Source organism: Nicotiana tomentosiformis, chromosome 4, assembly GCF_000390325.3.
Source record: "Nicotiana tomentosiformis chromosome 4, ASM39032v3, whole genome shotgun sequence".
Classification (NCBI taxonomy): Eukaryota; Viridiplantae; Streptophyta; class Magnoliopsida; order Solanales; family Solanaceae; genus Nicotiana; species Nicotiana tomentosiformis.
The window spans coordinates 93,583,216-93,606,761 of NC_090815.1; the positions used below are offsets into that span (position 1 = coordinate 93,583,216).

The 23,546-nt window shown below is 35.1% G+C and overlaps 2 protein-coding genes across 2 annotated transcripts; both read left to right on the plus strand.

The window, feature by feature from the left end:
- The first annotated feature begins 301 nt into the window (after positions 1 to 301).
- Positions 302 to 11,031, plus strand: LOC104100020 (protein SET DOMAIN GROUP 41). The gene is made up of 4 exons (XM_009607175.3): positions 302 to 1,101; positions 1,215 to 1,315; positions 9,048 to 9,146; positions 9,843 to 11,031. The coding sequence occupies exons 1-4, from the start codon at positions 309 to 311 to the stop codon at positions 10,821 to 10,823; spliced, it is 1,974 nt and encodes a 657-aa protein (XP_009605470.1). The 5' UTR covers positions 302 to 308; the 3' UTR covers positions 10,824 to 11,031.
- Positions 11,032 to 15,364: 4,333 nt separating this feature from the next.
- Positions 15,365 to 16,626, plus strand: LOC104100019 (abscisic stress-ripening protein 2). The gene is made up of 2 exons (XM_009607173.3): positions 15,365 to 15,718; positions 16,236 to 16,626. Exons 1-2 carry the CDS (start codon positions 15,569 to 15,571, stop codon positions 16,416 to 16,418), a joined length of 333 nt encoding a protein of 110 aa, XP_009605468.1. The 5' UTR covers positions 15,365 to 15,568; the 3' UTR covers positions 16,419 to 16,626.
- The last annotated feature ends 6,920 nt before the right edge of the window (positions 16,627 to 23,546 follow it).

The following is a 23,546-nucleotide window of genomic DNA, read 5'->3' on the forward strand; positions in this document are numbered from 1 at the left end:
ATAGATTATAGGAATAATATTTTCTTTATATATATATATATATATATATATATATATATTTGGGGTCCTATATTTTTGGGGCTTAAAGCTTTGCTTTAACTTGTCTTGGGCGCCTGTAAAAATATAAACAATATTTTTAGGCTCTTTGCTACAAAGCAACTTCACAAGAAGTTAATTATTTTTGAATATTTGAAAAAATTAAATATTATAGAACAGCAAAAAAGTTAAAAAAATCTATTAAAGTAGAGTGTAAGTATAACATTTTCTACTTCATCTGCCTTTCTCTGTAGCAGCTGCAGCTGCTGAAAATGGAGGTTCGAGCAACAAAAGATATTCCCATAGGGCAAGACCTCAATCCTCCAATCCCACCCCTTTCTCTTTCCCTCCACTATTCCACTCTCCTCTCTCACTGCTCTTCTTGCTTTTCTCCTCTCCCTTCTTCTCCTTTCTCCCCTACAAATAATCCCAGCCCAAATCACTTCATTCGCTACTGTTCCCTTCAATGCTCTTCTCACGACTCCCCTCTTCACTTCTCCTCTTCAGAATTTCACTTCTTTCACCTTTTCCCAGAACCCCTTTTCACCACCTCCCCTACTTCCACCGACCTCCGCCTCTCCCTCCGCCTCATCCACCGCTTCCAGGAAGCAAATGGGTCTTTCTCAAATTTGGAAAGAATTTGTGGGTTGATGACAAATTTCAAAAAAATTATGTTCTTGGAAGAACAACAGTGCTACAACGATGACCATGAAGAAGAACTTTCTGGAAGAATTCTTGATGGGGCAAAGGCTATGGCTATTGCAAGAAGAACTCGAGATGGTTTGGATACTAATGTGGAGTTATCAGCTGCGGAGTATTCTGTAGAAGCTGCAGTGCTCTGCTTGGTGCTGACTAATTCGGTGGAAGTTCATGATAAGGATGGCAGAAGTTTAGGAGTTGGTGTTTATGATTTAGCCTTTTCGTATATCAATCATAGCTGTTCTCCAAATGCTTGTTACAAGTTTTGTACAACATTGGATTCTGGTGGAGAATTGGAGTTTAGAATATGTCCAGCAGCTTCAGAGACTGGTGCTGCTGGTAATGAAAGTGAATCCATTATTAATGGTAATGTTCTACTGCATTTTCTTTACTAAAGTTTTTGGTCTTTTTGAAGATTTTTTGATAGAAAGAATATGCGATTTTGTTTTTGCTTTGGATTTGTTGTTTGGTGATGTTAGGAAGTGAATCATGTGGTCCGAGAATAGTACTTCGAAGTATAAAGGCGATCCAGAAAAGTGAAGAGGTGTTGATTACATACACTGACTTATTACAGCCTAAGGTACACTTGTTTCTCTATGTTTTGAATGATTTATATATTATAGGAAGGTTGTTACGTCAATATCAATGAATGTTTACTTTTATTTTGATTCTCATAAATGGAAAACTTTATATTTACACAATGTGATGGTCATTTTCTGGAACTGTCTATCTAAGTGCTTTGGTCAAATTAAGTTGGTGCTAATGAAGATTTGGCTTCTATAGTTTGTAGTTAGAATTGGTACTTTGCATCTTTTTTTTTTTTGGTTATAAAAGAAATACTTTATGACAAATATTTAATAAGTTTTTATCACACTGAGCGTCTCTCTCACGGTATTCCAGAAATTCATTCTTTACAAACAGCAAAAAGCAGTTAATCAGAACTCATATATAGTCATTCTACTCCTTTTTATGTTAGTTTTTTACTATTCGTGTTATATGTCAGTAAAAGTGCTTAACCTTTGGAGTCGTTGAAATTGTGAACGATAATGTCAACTTTCACTATTGACCAAATTCATGGTTTAAAATACTAGAATGATGGAGGACAAATGACTAAAATCTTCTAAGTCGAGTGCCGTGGATCCAAAAGCATTGACAATATCTATCTCCAATGGTAAAAAATGGTTGAACAAAGGGGAGAAGGTTGTTCTTTAGATGGGCTTGTGGAGAGGATGTGTGAAGGCCAGAATGCACTAGATTGAACGTACCCGAATCATTTTGTTTGAAGTGATCGCCAACTTTTATATTCATTCCTTCTGGTAGTCTTCTGGCATGTATCGATGGCTTTATGCACATAACACATACTACATTAACTTAAACTTTGAGGATAATCTTAGCCCACTAGTTTACCTTGCATCTTGGAGCTCCTTTTTAGGTTCAATCTCTTTAATATTAACTCATCACGTCTTCCATTACGTTTTAATTCTTGGCCTATTCATATCATTTTATTTTTTGTTTGACTGTTGATTCAATGGTTCGGTTTACCATACAGAGATTCATTTGTTCTTGTTTTATTAATTTTAAAAACTCCACCTGGTATAGGACTTAGTAAAGCTATTTAGGTCTTTCTTCCTTGGAAATTCTAGAAGGGTTATTGTTGACTCTTGTAAATTTATCTGTCATGTTGTCAGGCTCTCTAAAGATTTGTGAGCTGAGAACAGTTTCAGAATCAGTCTGTTATTTTGACAAGAAACTTCACAGAAGGTCTTCAAGGTAGATCTTCTTTGACCTCCTAGAAACCATAGACAAGTATATGTTGCCATCTTCTTATAGTGCCTTACTGTGAGTTACATTCTATTCCTTTTACATCAACCCTTGAATATTTTTCCTTAAGATGGGGCTTGACTGTTACTTATCAAAAAGCCACGGAGTTCCCATTTTCAGCTTTTAGATTGTTATAACTAATGTTTTCATGAAGTCCTTCCAGGAGGGCTTTACTTTGCAGCTGGCTCTGACTTTCTAGTACCATTTTTTGCTTTATCATATAGAAACTGCTCTATTCACATTTGATTCTTTTGGTGCCAACTCTACTTGCTCGCGTTTCCACTTCTCTGGATTTTCTATTGCTCAAAGATAGATTTTCCTTCATAGGTGTGTTTAGAGAAATATTACAGCCACGATAGAGAAGTCAAAAATTATCCTATTGGCATGATAATACGTAGTGAGAACGACCTAGTTGGGACCTCCAAATTTGATTTATTCAGGCAAAAGGGCTTCAACGCACTTGACTACTTTTCTTATATACGCATCCTCGACTATGTTGCTCGTTGACGATAGTCATTAATTTGTCGATTTTAGTCTTTGACTTCTTCTTCATTTGACAGCTGAGTCATTTTATTGAATAATGTCACGCCAATAACTGATGACAAATAAGTTAACTTTTTCGTTTCCTTCTATATTATTGTAGTTTGACTGGGAGCTAACTAAACAAAGTTCTGATTGTGTATTTTGGAAGGAGCATCCAAGAGATGAGTTAATGTTTACTATCTGTAACTTTTATGTTTTATGAGGATAGAACTGTGTCTAACAAAACTTTTGATAAGTGTTCTATTAAAAAAAAGTAATGTGCAACCTGGAGATAAGAGCTCCCGCTCTGCCCTTCTATGTCCTTAGACCGTAATAAGTTCATTGAGTCTGAAATTTGCCTATTTTATAGCTTCTTGGGATAACTATGTAAATTGAATTGAATACTGAGGACTACCGAAAGTGAGTACAAATCCATGTTGACATTTCTACAACCTCTTTCACTGAGTAATTGCATCAAGTCAAATCATGACCAGATATCTTAAATGGAGGAGTACTTTTTTATGTATATTAAATGGAGGAGTACTTTGTGTCCCAAATTAAATAGTGGCAAAACAATTTGCGAGTTAAAGAATGCGAAGTTTGATTATATGCTTTCTTCAATGGTTGAAATAATCATGTACTTCCAGAGTTGATTTGCTATTTCATAACTCCGAGTGTCGTTACTTCGAAGTGTCTCCTAACCTTGAAGGTACTTACAAGTAATGACTCAGGGTGTTCCAGCAGAGGGGCTTCAACATGCTAGTTAGCTAACAAACTAGTGATTCTCTTGACCAGGAATTTTTGTTTATAAAATGGCAATGTAGGGATTGTATGGTGATAATGAAATAGTTGGATCGTGTGCATCTATTATTATTCTGGATAAATAGTAGGAAATGTCCATAATTTCCTGGTCTTGTAGTAGGGATAAGGTGAATGTTTTTCACTATTTGTCTTTCTCTTTATTTGGGACATTATGGAACTAGTTGCCTTCAGATTGGTGGTAATTTCTTTATAAGCAAAAACACAACATTGTTGATGGTAATAAATTTACGTTATGGATAATAAATGCAATGATGACCTCCAAGAAGTAGGTATATATATGTAGTTTATGGTTGAAAATGCTTCTATCTATGTCTCGATCTTAATCCTTACATCCAATTTCTTTTTTGAGAAGGTAACATGTTTTATGTATTAAACACAAAACAATACATGGGTTTTACTGAAACCATATATACAAGTGAGCAAAAAGAGTAAACCAGTCTACATTTCTAACATGAACCTAATGTGTCTAAGATAGATACAGTATCCTCTGGGTAGATCTGCTTGCACCAAAAACAAAAAAGCTTAATACAGTTAAGTTTGATCTTTTGCACTGTGTTGCTGTTGTTCTCGAAACATCTAGAGTTCCTTTCTTTCCAAATTGTCCACCAAATGCAAGCAGAGACCATCCTCCATCTGTTTTTGTTATCTGCTCCAGCTCCAGCTGCTGCTGCTTCCCAACTAAAGAGAGCTTCAGTAATCTTTCTAGGCATTGTCCAGGCTATGCCTCTGAGATTAATGAAGATCTTCCATAACAGATCAGTTATCCTACAGAGCAAAAATAGGTGACCAACTGTTTCCACTTCATTTTCACAAAGAAAACATCTTGAGCTTAGAGTCCACTTCCTCTTATTTAAGTTTTCGTGTGTGGACACAATTTCCTTTGCCAGTAACCATGAGAAGCATGCAACCTTATATGGTATGTTGGTCTTCCAAATATGTTTCCAGGGCCAGTTGGTGACTTGAGGTATTGGTTGGTTTATCGTTTTGTAGGTTGCATTGACACTGAATTTTTCACTACTATGTCCGTGCCATCTCAATGTGTCATCTTCATTCTGAATGCCTTCCTACGATGTTGTCCAGTTGTTTGTAGAACTCAATTATTCTATTTATCTCCCAATCATTCAAGTCTCTTCTGAGTATTAGTACCCAACCTTGAGGTGACCATATTTCAGCTATAGATCTCTTTTGGTGATGAGCTAGAGTATATATGTTAGAGAATAAATCCTTCAGAGCTCCATTCGCCCGCCAATTATCATTCCAGGAGGATGTCTTGCTACCATTTAGCACTCTAATAGAGACTTGGTTTTTTAGAGTTGGCCATAATACCCTTATAGACCCCCAAAGACTAACTCCATAAGCTGTGTTAACTAGTTTAGTCATCCAGATGTCTTCTACTTCATATTTGGCTTTGATCACCTTGCTCCATAAACTTTGAGGGTCTTGAGAGACCTCCATAACCACTTTAGTTTGAGGGCTTTGCGTGATTCTTCAAGTTTCTAATTCCCAATCCACCTTGAGCTTTGCTGAGAATTACCTCTTTCCACTTGACTAGGTGACATACTTTTTTTTCTTTTTACCTTGCCGCAAAAAATTCCTTCTTATGCTATCCAACCTTTGAATGACTCCCACAGGAATGAGAAAAAGGATATCATATAGGTTTGCAGTGAGTTTAATACCGAGTTAATCAGAGTGAGCCTTTCTCTCAATGATAAATATTGACATTTCCATCTTGAGAGCTTTTTCTCACATTTCTCCGGTATATTGTTCCATATTGCAGTAGATATTGACTTGTCCGCTAGTGGCATACCCAGATAAGTAGTAGGGAGAGTCCCCACTTCTCCCCCCAAGATCAGTACCAAATCCTCCATGTTTGTAACTTGATTGATCGGGAAGAGATGACTCTTCCTCCAATTAATGTGCAGCCCAGAAATACCTTAAAAAAGAACTAATATAATCCTCAAAACTCTCAGTTGTTCCACTTCTGCATCATAGAAGATCAAGGTGTCATCAGCATATTGAAGATGTCCATTCATGGCTACCTCAAAGCCTTTAATCCACCTACTGAGTTTGACTGTTTTGATCATTTTGTTCAAAGCTTCCATGATTATTATGAAAAGAAAAAGTGACAAAGGATCGCCCTGCCTGAGACCTTTCTGAGTAGGAAAGAATCCTTCCGAAGAACCATTAATAATGACCGAGAATTTGACAGTAGATATGCAGAATTTCATCCATTTAATCCATTGCACTCCAATCCCATTTGTTCTAACATGATTAGTAAGAAATTCCAATTCACATGGTCAAATGCTTTCTCAATATCTAGTTTGCAAAGGATGCTAGGCTTCTTCTGTTTCTGTCTTGAGTCTACTGCATCATTGGTTTTTAGTATGGCATCCATTATTTGCCTCCCTTTTATGAATGTCATTTGTTGATAATCTACCAATTTTTTCATCACCCTTTTCAGCCTCTCGGTCAGGACTTTTGCAATAATCTTGTAAATTGCTCCCTATTAGGCTTATAGGTCTGAAGTACCTCAATTCCTTTGCACCATTCTTCTCGGGGATCAAAGCAATGTAGGTTGCATTGAAACTCCCTTCAAATAAACCATGAGAATGGAAATTGTGAAACACCCCCATGATATCTTGTTTAAGCACCTCCCAGCATTTCACAAAGAATCCCATTGTAAAGCCATCAAGTATTGGTGCCTTGTCCATAGCACACAATTTCAAACACCCAAAAACTTCTCGTTCATCAAATCTGCTTTGTAGTAAATTCTTATCTTGCTCAGTTATTATTGGACAACTCCTAAAATTACTTGCAGGTTTCCATTCTTCAGTCTCAGTGAGTTTTTTGTAGAAATTTACTATCTCATTTTTTATTCTTTGTGGATCTGTGATTAATTCATCTTGGATCATTAAGTAGTCAATGTTCTTGAATCTTTTGTGAGCATTGCTGGTCTTATGGAAGAACTTTGTATTCCTGTCTCCTTCTTTGAGCCAAATGGCCCTGGACCTTTGCCTTCATGTCACTTCTTCATTCTTCAGAAGTTCTTCATACTTCATCAGTAGTGATGTCTTTTCCACCATTTCCCCCTCAGTTAGGCTTCTGACTTCTAGTACTCTGTCCGGTACAACCAGTTGATTAAGAAGGTTTGATTTTTGAGCCTTCAAGTTGTCTTGGCTGCTTTTGCTCCACTCCCTTAGTTTACCTTTCAAGACCGTCAATTTACAAGCTAGAATATAATCAGGTTTTCTTGCGAAGTCAAATGATGTCCACCAGTTCTTGAATCTATCAACAAAGCAATCAGAGTTCAGCCACCAATTGTCAAATTTGAAATATGGGACTTCAACAACAACAACAACAACAACAACGGCCCAGTAAAATCCCACTAGTGAGGTCTGGGGAGGGTAGTGTGTACACAGACCTTACCCCTACCCCGAGGGAGTAGAGAGGCTGTTTCCGAAAGACCCTCTGCTCAAGAATACAAAAAGACAAAAAGACAAAAAAGAGACAATATTAGTACCACCCCATAAATCATAATAAAAGTAACAACAACATGGGAACAAGAAGATAGATGCAAAGCAAAAGCGATAGCCAGTAAATAGACCCAGCACTATGAGAAACGAAAGAGTAGTAAGACACAATATTGCCACTTACGACAAAAACCTTACCAGACTAGCCTCACAAAGGTACGAAGAAAGTAAAGACTCAACTACCTCCTAGCCTACAACCCTAATCCTTGACTCCTTAAAAACCACACTTTGAGAAAGAGTTTCTGTTGAGGACATCGATCCGTTATTAGACTCATGTAAAAGTAGAGTTAACAAGTGCTTTTAAGATTTTCAAGATTGAGGATGCAGAAAAAGAAGGCACATCTCTATGAGTGCTCCTGTTGGTTCTCTTCTTCTTTTTACCTAACCTTTGAGTACCTAAAGGGGAGGGTTGGGACTTGAAGGAGGTGCACTTTTGTAAGAGTAGGAATATTTGGATCAAGATTCCATGTGGCGCCCAACATACATTCTGTCAGAACAATGATGTACATGTGCTCAAGATATCCTTCTCTGATGATAGCATCAAACTCGCTATACTTTCATTACGTACCTCCTGATATCATTTCACCATGTGAACTAGTAATGGCAGGAAATGAAGGCATCAGTTACTGTTGAAGATATTAGAGAACTGTGGCTTATGTTTGCTGAACATGATGAGTTCAAAGCCTGGTTTCTCTTTTCGGCTTGTTGCTTCCTCGGATTCAATAGTATCAGCTATTTACGTATGCATACCAAACCCCATTAAACAGTAACGGAAAAAAATACTCTAGAGAATTTTAAACCAGATGTCTTATATTTTAGGATCACTCTCATCTTGATTGAAAGGTACTCCCTCCATCCCTAAGAAATTGTCTTATTTCCTTTTTTCATCCTCCAAAAGATGATGTTCTCTTTCTTAAACTAGAAATCTATTCCTTCATTATTCAGTATTTTCTGAATATTATACTACTCCAGAAGAGTTAAATCGGCCACTTTTATCCAAGATAAAACCTAAAAGTTGTCATATAATCTACTTATATGTACTTTTGAACCCAATTTTCGTTAGAATACATTATATAAGTCAAGCTTATCAGTGCTAATATTGTGCCTGTCAAATTAGACAGTCAATCGGGGTAAATGGATTAATTGATTAATGTGTTGCAGTTTCTTTTCAAATGTTCCTTAATGGGGAACTTTTTGAGCTCACGTATTAACCGTGAATCAAGTGAAAGTTTTGTTTTTGTTGTTTGTGCAGTTGCCCGTTTAGGTATGTTTTCCTGTAACAGAGAATGACATTCTGGTTTCAATGCTTGTTTAGGGTATGGATAATATCAATGTGATGTTCTCAGTTAGATTTATTTATGTTGTTGCTTAAATTGTTTACCAAAATTATTCTCAATCTTCACTTATTTACCTGTTCAAAGAACAAATTGTTCTCAATCTTCAAATCCAGTACTTTGAGATGATGCAGTGGACTAAGTTTTATGCTTTTTCAAGTTATTTTTCATGACGTCCTCTATTAAACTTGTTAACTTTTGGAGAAGCAATTTTTATTCCATAATCAGTTCAGGTTCGTCTGAAGTCAAATTCTTTTCTCAAGTGACTTTACTTGTCTTTCAGGTGATGAGGCAGTCAGAGTTGTGGTCGAAGTACAGGTTCAGTTGCTGCTGTAAACGATGTAACGCAATGCCTACAACTTATATAGATCACTGTCTGCAAGTAAGAACATATGGGTTGAGAATATTGGTTAAAAGGGTGTAAAAGTGATGTGCGTAGAATTGTTAAACAACGTTTTTCGTGTTGCTATAACCTCCTACTTAGAATGTTTTCAATTACACCCTTTGATTTTCCACACCTTATTAAATTCATGTTTGGTACTTACCAACAAAACAATAATCAAATCATGTTTGGTAATCACAGAATATTCATGTTAATTGAGTTCTAGAACGTAATCTGGTAATTGGTGATTAAAACTTTATTTCCTGATTGAGGCCTTTCTCCAAAGTCTTCTTCAGGAGCTCTAAAATAACCTTACAAAAGCGGCAATTTATAGACTTCAGCTCTAAAGTTGGGTGAGGTTACACATGAACGAACACACATCTAGGAATGTACCAATAAACTCTCAAGGTGTTACACTACTGAAGAGCTCATTATTACCAAAACTAAGCATAAGACAATTTATTTAGTCCTGAAACTTTCTATCTGGTGATATATTTTCTCTTGTACTTTTCCATCGTATTGTTCATTTCTTCTTTTTGTCTTTTGGGAGATCTCGTGTTCTTTTACTTTGAATACTGCTTTTGAATAATCATACCAAATTGAACATCTTTGTTCTTCTTCTAATCTCTTAAGAAGTACGACATATCTAAGCCTTTAGATCAAGCATTAACATCTCTTATGAACTTTCTTCTGTAGGAAATTTTAAGTTCAAATCTCGGTGACAACTTTGATGGGAATCTTGTAATGGAGAAGCTGGTGGATTGCTTGGATAATGCTATAGATGACTTTCTCTCATTTAGTAACCCCAAGTCTTGTAGTGAAAAGCTCGAGATCCTGCTTACTCAAGATCATGTTGACATTGTTCTGACACCGAATGGTGAAAACATACGTCAACTCTTCAGATTGCATCCTCTTCACCATGTCTCTTTGCATGCCTACATGACACTGGCTTCTGCATATAAAGTCGTTGGAAGTGACCTGCTGGCCCTAGATTCTGAAAGTGATAAACATCAATGCGAAGCTTTTAGTATGAGCAGAAAGAGTGCAGCATATTCCTTGTTACTTGCTGGTGCAACCCACCATTTATTAGAATCTGAATCTTCTCTCATTGTGCCTTTGTCAAATTTTTGGGCGACTGCTGGTGAGACCTTACTAAGTCTTGTCAAAAGCTCAAGGTGGAACTCATTTGCAAAGGGGAGACAGATTGAAGAAATTATATTTTCGTCATGTCAAATTTGTGGCAAATGCACGCTACTTGATAGGTTTAGGGATACTTGTGCAAATATTCATGACCGAAATGCAGAATTTGCTGAGATAACTAGCGAATTTTTGAACTGTATTACCGATATAACACCAAAAATCTGGGGTTTTCTCATTGAGGAAGGTGGTGGTTACTTGAATGTAGTCGAGGATCCCATTAACTTTAGATGGCTCGAGAGTAGAACGTCATCTGTTACTCATTTTGCAACTCATGCTACAAGTGGTAATGCAAAGGAAACAAATTCCGGATTTGAAGTAGTACAATATCACAGAGAGATGAGGGTAAATCTATTCCAGCTTAGTATTCACTGCTTACTCTATGGAGCATTTTTGTCAACTATATGTTTTGGTCCTCATTCGCCACTGATGTCTAAAGTCGAAAATCTTCTAAGTCACGAGGATATTCTGAATGGTTAAGCCATTGGTTGCATAAAAATCCCATGTAAATTGTTTGTAGTCCTTCAGTTGTTGAGTTGCATGATAATACACTGAAATCTAAAGCTATTTTCTGGGCAGTCCATGCTAACTTTAGCTTTGCTTGCTACTTTTTCCACATTTTGAGTGTACATACAATGATCCAACTCAGTTTTGGCCGTTGATTTAAGATCCTAGGGGTTTATTGGCTGTTGTTTCCCGAACCTTAAAGGTTAAGGGGGTTTAAGTGAAATTTACTCTTTAATTAAATGAGAAGATTAAGCCTTGTAAGATAACTGATGAGTGTGATCACAAATTTTAACTTATTTTAGTAGTTTAATGAAGAGGCAAATCTCAATCGTGAATTAAGGGGTCGTTTGGTATGATAGATAAGCAAAAATAATCCTAGGATAAAAAATTAGTATTACTTTATCCCTTGTTTGGTTATTAATTTTGGGATAAGTTATCCCAAGATAAAACAGTAAATAGAAAATAATATCATCCCATCATAACTAATCTCAGCATAATTTGTGTTCAAACGAAACGACCTCTAAGTGTAGATTCAACGGCTTACGTCTTGGTGCCGCCCACGTCTATCTGGGGATGTTTGGTCGGTAACTATTTATGATTTGATTAAAGAAGCCATGCCTCATGTCCAAATCTTATACTATTATCTCCCAGTATCTTTTTAAACCATGATTTGACACAATTTATCACAACTTGTCTTCCATATAATTGAAGGAGTTGAGGAGAAATTTAATTATTTATTGATAGAGCTACTATTTTACATCTTATATGTACAAGGTTCGATTTATATCAGAACTTTTCCTATTCCAAACCTCTCTAGCAAAAAAAAAAAAAAAAGAAGAAGAAGAAGAAGAAAGGAAAATAAAATATCGTTTAGTGAGAATCAAGGGCATGTTTCATAGAAAATCTTTTTATGGGAGCGTTCATGAAATATATTTTATTTATTTTTTAATATCTAATTGATGAGTGAAAAATATTTTCTAAAATAAAGAAATTCGTCTAATGCGAATCAAATCTTAAGTAGTTTCCCTAGTTAGTTTGAAATCTGATAGCGGTCGCTTTCTCATCGCTCTAGCTGGAAATTTGGTGAAAGGTAGATATTAGGTAGTACAATAGTGTTCTATCTCACGTGTGAATAAAAATAAATAACTAGAAAAAAGCATTTTGATACTCTATACTTTTGTTATTCTCTTTTTCTCTCTATGTCATTTAAAAAATGAAAGAAATCCCATATTTTCTGGAAGATTACAATATTTCCATATCTCAGCGATTTGATCCCAGATTTTATACATTATTTTGCAATTGCACCTATCTTTTAACTTTTGCAATTTGCCCCAAAAATGGTTCTTACTCTTCACACAAATCTTAGAAGGAGAGCATGGAAATAGGGATGCATATATGTTGGGTTGGTTCAGATTTCTTAATTATCAAATCAAATCAATGGTTTCGGGTTTATAAATCTATAAGTCAAACAAAACCAACAAAATCGGATTTTTCAATCTCGGATTTTCTCGGATTTTCGGGTTTTTTCGAGTTTTCGAATTTTTTCCCGGTAAAATTTTTATAGCACAAAATATGTAACTTGTGCTCCAAATATTTTTTTAGTCCTAGTAAGATACAATAATATAGTGTATTTTCCAAGAAAATAATACAATAACATGTGATAAGTCACAACATTATACTAAAATATTCAATAACAAAGATAATAAAATTGCATAAAGCAAATAGTACTAATTAATAAGCCATAATAAAAATGAACATAATCTAAAAATACTATATAGGTCATGCTAAAAAAAGTATAGCTAATAAGTACTATTAATTACATAACTAAGCACTAAAGAAAAAGATAAACTAAGTTATGCATTTTTACATAAACCAATGTAAAATTAAAAAATAGATATCCAACACTATCGTTATTCCTAGTGTTGAATTGAAATTCTTTTGTTAGCATTAATGTTGATTTGAACTTTGTTTGAGTTACTACATTTATGGATTATAAAATTTATTCAGCATTCGAGAATGTTAAGTGCAAACTTGAAATAATACGTTAAAAGATAAAACTGTGAAAAAGTTTAAAAAATATTTATAAATTATATTATAATTAATATTTATATGTTAAATATTTTTAAAAATTGTATAAATGTATTATTGGGTTGGTTTGGTTTCGATTTGACCTTTTTTAGTTAAAACCAAACCAAACCAATTATGGTCGGTATTTTTTTTTAAAATATCAAACCAAATCAAACCAAATCACATCATATTTTTTTTTTCGGTTTGACTTGCATTATCGGTTTGGTGCAGCTTATCGATTTTCTTTGTACACCCCTACATGGAAATAAGACCCAACATTACTAATTACACTACTTTTAAGCCCATATTATCCTCAACGTTTTCTACTTTTGCCCTCCTCCTTTTCCAAGATGAATTTGGAAAAAATATAACAATCCGAGGTCCAAATTATAGGTGATGTTTGGGGCCAAAACTTTAATTAAAGAATAGGGTGTAATCTCCCAAAAGCACATACACTAGGGGATATAAATCACAAAAACTCCAATTTTCTCTATTTAATGATCTTGTTTCTCCAACTTAATTAGAAGATAAGGTGATAGTGATTGGTCGTGGATAAAAAAAATGATTTCTGTCAGTAATTTCAATTTTCATATCTTCTGTTATTTTTCTTTCTTTCTTGGGGTGGGGGTGGGGGTGGGGGTGGGGGTGGGGGTGGGGGTGGGAGTGGGGTGGGGGGGGGGGGGAGGGTTTTGGAGTGGTGGTGGAGTTATGCTGACTATGCTTGTTTGACCATGTCAAAGATAAAGGGAAGCATTGGTTAATTGAGAGGGGACACACACATATAAAAATTAATTATATGTAATTAATTTAATTTTATCAGTTAAAAATTAAAATAAGAATACTTATGATCTAGTTATAATTAAGTAAAAATGGTATATAAAAGACACTTATTTTGTATTTATTAAATTAGTGAAAATATTAGGTGCGGGTAAAACCTCTTACGTACCCCACACTCATATTAAACTAGACAAACTATAACATAGAATATCTTTCAAGAACATGAGAGGCATGTTCCTATGATCATGAACAAAAGTATGAGTTTGCTTTAAGGAGATAATCATTCAGCTTCAATTTCTACAGTACAAAGAAGGAATAATTGAGATCTGCACAGATTTGGCCTCTCAATTGTCTGAAAATAAATTTGGAAGACCAATGGAAAATCAACAAGCACGAATATACCATAAATATTTTAGGGCCCGTTTGGCACTAAAAAAAGATTCTTTTTTATTTTTTTTTTTTTTGAAATTAGTGTTTGGCCATGAAAATTTCAAAATTTTCGGAATTTGAAAACTTCAAAAAGTTATTAGCTCCAAATTGTATTCATGTCCAAACACAACTCTAATTTTCAAATACAAATTTTATTTTTCCCGAAATTTTACAATTCTTATGTCCAAATGCCCACTTATTTTTTCAAGAAAATAAAACTGGAAAAAGTCCCCTTTGCCCCTATAAATATGCACGTAGTGCGATGGGCAAAATATTAAAAGTATTCTCACGAAGGAAACAATTAGGGATAATAATAGGATATATATAAGGAATAGTAAATGGGTGTTGATGATTGATTCTGCCCTACACATATAATAAGTGTAGGTTCAATTCTCACAGTCCTCCTCTTTGTAACTTTTTTTTTTGGGGGGCTTAAATGAGTGCTGATGAATAATTCTGCCCCTACACACGAAAAAAAGAAGAAGTTTGAGCAGGAAATGACGAATCACGTGTTTTGTTATTTATATAAAAGAAAGGAATTTTCATAGCTATGTGTTTCCATTGACATTTTCCTTCGACAATTATTGAACTTATTTGATCCGGTTGCTTAATTCCCAGAGGGCTCTTTAAGTAAATAAAATTTTTTGGATTGAACTGGACACAGGTATATATCACAGTCAAAACCTCACTTAGTTAGAAATAAATGAGGAAGTTTCATAAAACACTATAATTTAGAGCCTAATTAATATATATGTAACTATAGTTTCATAAAGCAAGGTAAACTATAGTGGTATATACAAAAGATACAATGTATCGACTGTAACCAAGGCGAAATATAGAAATACAAAAAAATAGAATAATCTCGTTGAGAGTCAAATTCAAGACCTCTGCTTACTAAGTAGGTGTTCTATCCTATTGGGCTACGAGAGCTTGTTGCTCTTTTGTTTCAGTTCAAAAAATTGACCTCTTATTTCACTACTACATATGGATTTGCAATAAAATTCAAATATAGCTATGAATGTCAATTTTCTTAAAGTATAACTACGAATGTAAATACTAGTATATATACATATTTTGTGTCGCATAATTTTTTCATAATAAAGTAAGAGTAATTAATATCGAAATTTCTCACGTTCACCCAAGTAAATTATCTATAAAAAAAAAAATCAAGCTTAAGTTTCTCTAAGAAAAATGATATATAAAAAAATCGTAAGAATTGATAAAGGTGCCACCTAATCCACATGGACAAATATTCAAATCCCTTTCACAACATTTTCTCCTTACTCACGCCAGCTATTTTTGGACCAAGTTAGCAATTCATCAGCTATAAATAATGCACTAGAAAAACGTCCACAAATCAAAATACTAAGCATCAACCACTTCCGAATTGCCATTTTTCGTAAAGTCATAGTCACATTTTGACAGTCTTCAAAACCACTAGCGCCATGGCCGAAGAGAAGCACCATCATCTGTTCCACCATAAGAACAAGGAGGAGGAAGAGGGTCCTGTCGATTATGAAAAAGAAGTCAAGCACCACAGTCATCTCGAGAAAGTTGGTGAACTTGGTGCTGCTGCTGCTGGTGCTTTTGCCCTGGTACGTATATCTTTTTATTTAATTTATAAACTAACATAAATTTCCTAGTTGAGATAGGTTCACATAGGTATTGAATAGCTAGGTTATGAATTTTCACTTTAATTAGTTTTACAAGGAGTAAGAGAATTTCTTTTTGTTTTTCACTTTTGTTCGCTAGACGTGGATATTAGCAAAAATGTTACAATACCTTATATGGAATTGCGCTATATATGCTCCTTAAAAGAAGTATATTTGTCCCTTGTACACAAAGCATCACGTATTTGCGCAGGGTTTCCTTGTATACAAAGCATCTCGCATTTGCGCAGGGTTCAAGAAACGGCTGAACCCCAAAAGTCGTGATGTAGATAGTCCACCACTAATGCAAATATTAATGACTGCTTATACGGCTTGAACCCGTGACCTATAGATCACAGGGAGACAACCTTACCCGGTGCTCCAGGGCTCCTCTTCAATTATCTTGATTGAGTTTATTTCTTCAATTTTCTTACTCTTCTTTTATTTTGATAAAATATTTTAGCATGAGAAGCACAAGGCAAAGAAAGATCCAGAGCATGCACACAAACACAAGATAGAGGAAGAGATAGCAGCTGCTGCTGCAGTTGGGGCAGGTGGATTTGCATTCCATGAACACCATGATAAGAAGGATGCCAAGAAAGAGCAAAAGGAAGCTGAAGGAGGAAAACACCACCACCTCTTCTAAATTTAACTGCTTTTGAACTCCTATTTTCAGTATATTTCTTTGTGTTTTTAATTCTCTGTATTACTATATTGGTGCTGTAATGTCTTATACTGGAACTGCCTAAAATAAACAAAAATGGAGTATGTACGTGTTTTATATCCAGTACTCTCTGTAATATGGATTGCTTTGGTATTGCTATATATGTTGTTCGCCTTTTGATTTGGTGCAATCTTGACTTTTTCTTGTATGAGTTAATTTGGTATTTGAGACTCAAATCTCTCTTCTTCCTTATGTTCAAAATAAGTTAATGACATCTTAACCTCTTAAAATCTATGTTCGATATTTACACGGTTAAGTGATTTTCTAATCTAAATTGACTATGGCACGAAATTCCAACTACAATCAATCTAATTTATTTAATCGATAACTAGTCACACAAATGGCCACTTCTCATTTATGCGTGTTCGCATTCGCGTGTTGTGAAGCTACTTCATGTTGACTATTAGTTCGGGCTTTGTTCCACCTACATTCTTTTCGTAAAAGCTAATCTGCATCGGTTGGTTATATCAAATTATATACTTTATTATGATTAAGTAATAAGTTAAGATTAAACTATATATTAATTAATTATAATTGAATGATAACCACATATATTCATGTGGCATGCATGTAATTATTATGGTTTGATGTAAATAAACTGCAAGCATATATAACTGAGGAATGTGGTGAGATAGATAAGATTAAAATCTTCCTGGTGAGATAGATAAAGATTAAAATCATCCTTAAATAGAAGTCTTCGATTTGGAGCCATGAAAAAGCCATGAAAAAATACTTAATAAAAATTGCTTCCCCTTACATGAGTGCCACAAACTCGAATCTTGATTAGTTGAGTGCAAACCCTAATACCGACAGCTAAACCAATTTTTATTTAAAACCATTTTACCTAAACAAATATATTTATAAAATTTTAAGTTATTACTCAATATTTAAGTGGATCATATCAGATTTGTTGTACAAATTATATATTGTTGTAAGTCAGTTAAATTGGTTTTTTTTGCTCTTTACAAACTTGTTTTTAGTTTTACGATCCTACCTTTTTTTTTATATATGAGAGATTTATTTTTACACGTAAGATATCTGTCTTTTACACCTAAGAGATCTAAAAAGATCATTTTTTTTAAATTTAAAATTATAAAGGGACATGATGTACAAATAGCACGTTTAATCGGATAGTATAAATAAAATCTATAACTGTCGGTGCACTAAATTAGCTAGTATCTTTTCATGACTGCGCGCCATCTGTTGAAGATGTCTTTCTAATAAATTCTAGTAACTTTTTCCAAACTGAAAAAAATACTCCGTATCATATAACTTATTTAAAAACAGAAATATTAGAAAAGAAAACGTGACTTTGATTGATACTTACATGGCATTTTCATCTTCTGGTACTGTTGTTTCTCCTTTGCCACTTATGTTTGTCGTCATATATACAAGAGACCTTAATAGCTAAGTGATCCATCTTTTGGTGGATAATTCAAATGATCTTCGCCATCTAATTATGCAGCTCCTCCGACTTGAGGATAAAAAAAAGGTGATGGTGATTGATACCGGGGAAGAAAATCTAAATAACTTCAACTACACTATTGTTTACCCCAAAAAATGAGTAACAATTAAATTTATACGCGGTTTAAAGGATACATGATTTAATTCAATACGAATAATTAAGGACAACAAATAGATAAATTAATGATAGAATAAACGATCAAACCAATCACAATGTAATGACCAAGCCTCATCTAAGATTGAACAGTATAACTCGTGATCGGACGCTCGATACAAGCCCGATCGTGCGCGCAAAAAGAACAAGTGAATAATGCTTTGAACAGTTGCTAGAAGATAAAAGTAATTTTTTACTGCTTTGAAATGCGTGTTACAATATATCAGACTAAAGAAAAACTTTTCCTTTATATAGTAAGAGAATTTCAATTCTAGAACAAGTCTAAAAAATATAAAAATCTTATTTTTCCGGTAGTTGTTGATTTATAATGAACACCGAACGGGATTCGCGCCATAAAATCCGGTTGAAGAAAAATATTACGGTCCCCTATCCGTCATGCATAACCGTTCACTGTGTCTCCCGAGGTACAAAAGTCATACTTGATCCGGGGTACGTCGCCTTACCGTATCCGATCTCCAATACATCGTTCATTCTTTCCGGGTCTTAATATGAGAGGTTCTCGACCTCGATTATAATCACATCGATCTGTGCTTCCCCTTTGTTCTCTCATCGGGGAATCGGGGAAAACATTCCCCCCGATTTTACCCGTACACAGATAGTCCCCTCATTTTTTGGAGAGTACGTTAATTGAAGCTACGTGAAGAGATGAATTAACCCCGTTTTCTTCTTTCGTGTCACGACCCCAAACTGGAGGGTCATGACTGGTAAACGGACATACTTGCTGAGCACCGACGTACATTTTATCTAACCTTTCTTATTATCTGTAAAGTCCAACGAGGTCAATATAAATGGTAGACATGAATCACAAACAACCAACAATGATAGATACCGACATAAACACATATAACATGGGCCGACAAGGCTATCGTAAAGCTATATACAACAAAACCGATCGACAAGTCTATCCAAAACTATACATGAGATGACATCCGTCTATGAGCCTCTAAAGAAACATAAGTGCTGGAACATTGTCGGAACAAGGCCCCGACCTACCCATAACGTCTATAATAAAAATGCGTACCAAGACCACAGCAAGTCTAGAGAAGGGGTCTCGCTAATAACGCTGAACTAAGCAGTCTACCGTGGTGAGGGAGGTTCGTCTACTTTTCTATCAGGACCTGCAGACGTCAGTACGAACAAAGTACTCAGTATGTAAGGCAGGATAACATAATTAAGAATAGCAATGTAAAAAGAGATAGAGAAAATACCACTTGTAACATCTGAGTGCCTCTGAGGGCGACTTACATGAAATGCATAATATATATATATATATATATATATATATATATATATATATATATATATATATATATATATACCTATTAAAATATACGCCTTTGTGGGAATCATCATCATCATATCATACCCAGCCATAATAGGCTCGGTAAAAATATATCTGGCTATCATAAGGCTCGGCAAAACCCAACTGATCAGTGGTTACACAATAGGTATCATACCCGACCGACTATAGCGCGGATCGGTAGAGTAAAATAGGTACATACATATAATGCATGCTGGACTTATGGAATCACATTATGAACTTTTCGGAGTGACGTAAGGTCGGTTACCTTCGTATACGTTATTAGAGGATTTAACTCGCTATCATACATATTATAGGATTCAAGGAATACTAACAATATTTGGTACATAAAAATAAGAGAAGCAACATCAACATGAATCTAAGTACTGCTAGCTTCTATGAGTAGAGTATATTTGGAAGCTCGTCCGTTTATGTTACGTACAATCCGAGCCGTGCAAAAGAAAGAAAGAGATAGCGTCACATACCTTATATATACTGCCCAAACTCAAGCTATGCAAAGGTCATGACTCCTTAGTCTTACAATAAGAGAAACGATACTATCATTATCTTTTAAGCGTCGTAACTATTATATGTCGATCACGACCTATTTTATAATAAAACGGGTAGCACCTCCCTTATTTATATGACTTCCCACAAGTTATTATAGCCAACAACAACTAATATACGCTCGTATATAATATCTTTATACACTTTCTTCTTTCAAATTCACAAAGCATAATAATAACAACACAACCCCAACATCAATTAAAAACTACCGCTATGCCAATACTAGCATCAAGCAATCAAAGAGCGAAAAGCTCCCGAGGCTCTATACAATGGTGTACTCCACACCGACCTCCTTTTAACAACAACCAAGCTCTACACGAGCTATCACACTACCACCAATCTCCATACCATACGAAAGGAGCCCGTAACCTATTTATACAATTATTTTGACTTGAACTCACGACTTCCGATCACCGTCCCGTGAGTTCTCAATAATTACATGCCTTAAAATAAGACTTACCTTAACTAGATGTATGAAAATATGGAGAAGTTGTACGTAGAAGGAAACTTTGAGCACTTCACTACTTTAGGAAAAAAGGGATGAGCAATATAGAATTTCTCCCCACGTAGTTGGTGGAGTGTAAATATATGTATCTAACGATTCCCCCATTTTCCAATGATAAAGTGTCTTAAGCACTATGTATATAGAAGATATGTTCGGTTGAAATACATCCCATCACCAAACTATTGCAAAAGTCTATTTCTTAGTGTAGAAGAAGTCAAAGTATTTAGAATATATATATATATATATATATATTGAAATGATTTGTCCTACCAACTCTACTACTTTCTAATTGAGTAAAATATCATCACCTGTCACGTAGCACTAGGAAGTCTCTTAAACAGATTACTATAACTACTTTGATAAAATACTTTATTCCAAAAATGTTAATATTTATCTAGTAAAATAAGTAGCTAATGTTATTTACAAACTTATCTATTAATTGGCAATTATTATACATGGTAACAAAATAAATATGTTAATATTTTATAAAGGTTAGGACATTGATTAAAAAAACTATCATATCAAATTCTAATTTTTCCCAACATAATATCAAAATACAAATTTTTCTACTATAAGTTCTTAAAACGATAAAAAAAATAAATTTCTCGCTTTATGAGAAAATAATTTCTATTTTTCTAATAAAGAAAAATCTCATTTATAAACTTCCGTATATCATGTACTTAATTTAATGCACATCCAAAAGTAAAAATAACAATAACTACATAAAAGCAAACTTATCAAATCTTTACTAAAAGGTTGTCAAAATTACAGGGTCTTTGTTAACACAGTCATAAATTTCCTATAACCACATGAGTAACCTTAATCCCTTCAAGTTTATATGAATTTACTATGGCGTATCCTAATTCCCAGGTGCGGTATGTTACATCCTTCCCCCCCAGGAACATTCGTCCTCGAATGTAAGAGTTTATGGGGAGTCTAACTCATATAAAATGGACACTAGCCAAACCTGTAAGCAGTTAAACCCGGCATGCAGCCTCACAAGGCTATACAAAGCATTATAGATATGTACATTAGCTGAGTATTACCAATTTTTATTAAGGAAGAGTATTCTCAGGCTATTGTTTACCTCATAGAGCCGTTTCAGTTTCCGTTGCATTTTGCGTTCTACCCGTATCCTCGTTATCTAAGGATAAACAGAAAATGCTTTAGGATACACGTACGAGGTGAAGAGTATATGTAAGGGTCAGCTATTAAGAACCATTAATCTAGAACATGTAAAGGTATCTAGACTTCATCTCTTCTTCTGCTTCCCATGTCATTTTTTCCTTATTCTTGTTCCTTCACAATACTTTGATGGAGGCTACATTCTTTGTCCTCAGCTTGCAGACTTGTCGATCTAATATAGCCACTGGCACTTCTTCATATGATAGATCCTCTGTAACTTGTACATCTTTGGTAGGGACGATCCAAGAAGGGTCTCCAATACATTTCCTCAATATAGATACATGGAATACCGGGTGGACAAATTCCAGTTCGGATGGCAATTCTAACTCATAAGCAACCTGTCCAATTCGTCGAAGAATTTTGTATGGCCCGATATACCGCGGACTCATCTTACCTTTTTTCCCAAAACGCATAACACCTTTCATCGGTGAGATCCTCAGGAAAACCTAATCACCAACCTCTAACTCCAGATCACGACGTCGGATATCAGAATAAGACTTTTGCCTATTTTGCACCGTCCTTAGTCTCTCGTGTATCACTTTCACCTTATCAATGGCTTGGTGAATCAAATCTAGACCATATAATTCTGTTTCACCGATTTCGACACATCCAACTGGTGACTACATCTCCTCCCGTTCAGTGCCTCGTACGAGGCCATTTTAATACTGGAATGGTAGCTATTATTGTAGGCGAATTCTATGAGTGGCAGACGGTCATCAAATTCCCCTTGAAATCTAGAAAACATGCTTGTAGCATATCTTCAAGTGTCTGAATGGTACGTTCAACCTGTCCGTCAGTTTGTGGATAAAATGCGAAAAGACCTCCAATAGTTAGCTGTAAATTGAGCTCCTAGGTATAATATAATAGATATTGGCACACCATGAAGCCTAACAATCTCCTTGATATACAACTTCGTAAAATCTTCAGCCGTGTAAGTTGTATTAACTGGTAGAAAATGGGCAGATTTTGGAAGTCGATCAACTATCACCTAGATGGAGTCAAACTTATAATAAGAGCGAGGTAATCAAATAATGAAGTCCATATTTATCACCTCCCATTTCCAGGTCGGAATCTCTATATTTTGAATCAATCCACCAGGTTTCTGATGCTCGATCTTTACTTGTTGACAATTAGGAAGCTGGGCTACAAATTTTGCAATAGACTTCTTCATGGTATCCCTCCAATACTGCTCCTTAACGTCATGATACATCTTTGTCGAGCCGATATGGATGGAATATCGGGACTGATGAATCTCAGTCATAATCTTCTCTCGCAACCCTACCACATTAGGCACACATAGTCGGCCCTGGTATCTCAGTTCCCCATCTCCTCTACTTTCAAAAGCCGTAATCTTACGATGTTGAATGTCCTCTCTCAATCGTACTAAGGTAGGATCTTTATTTTGTTGTGCTTTTACCTCGGCTATCAAAGATGATTCCGATGTATTTTATACAGTAACACCTCCGTCATCAGAGTCTAATAATCTACTCTCATATTGGACAGCTGATGAAGCTCTTTAGTCAACCCCTGTCTACCTGCCTCAATGTGTACTAAGCTTCTCATTGAATTACGACTGAGAGCGTTTGCCACAATATTGGCTTTACCGGGGTGGTACAATATCTCGACATCATAGTCTTTCAGTAATTCAAGCCACCTACGTTGTCTCAAATTCAACTCCTTCTGCTTCAAGATGTATTGTAAACTTTTGTGATTTGTGTAGATGTCAACATGGATGCCATATAAGTAGTGTCGCCCTATCTTCAAAGCATATATTACTGCAGCCAATTCCAAATCATGAGTTGGGTAATTCTTTTCATGTTTCTTCAGTTGTCTCGATGCATAAGCAATCACCTT

Coding starts and splice junctions, on each gene's coding strand:
- LOC104100020 (XM_009607175.3), top strand. CDS start 309: ATGGAGGTTCGAGCAACAAAAGATATTCCCATAGGGCAAGACCTCAAT. Junction 1,102..1,214: donor AAGTGAATCCATTATTAATG/GTAATGTTCTAC, acceptor TGGTGATGTTAG/GAAGTGAATCATGTGGTCCG. Junction 9,147..9,842: donor ATATAGATCACTGTCTGCAA/GTAAGAACATAT, acceptor TTTCTTCTGTAG/GAAATTTTAAGTTCAAATCT.
- LOC104100019 (XM_009607173.3), top strand. CDS start 15,569: ATGGCCGAAGAGAAGCACCATCATCTGTTCCACCATAAGAACAAGGAG. Junction 15,719..16,235: donor CTGCTGGTGCTTTTGCCCTG/GTACGTATATCT, acceptor AAAATATTTTAG/CATGAGAAGCACAAGGCAAA.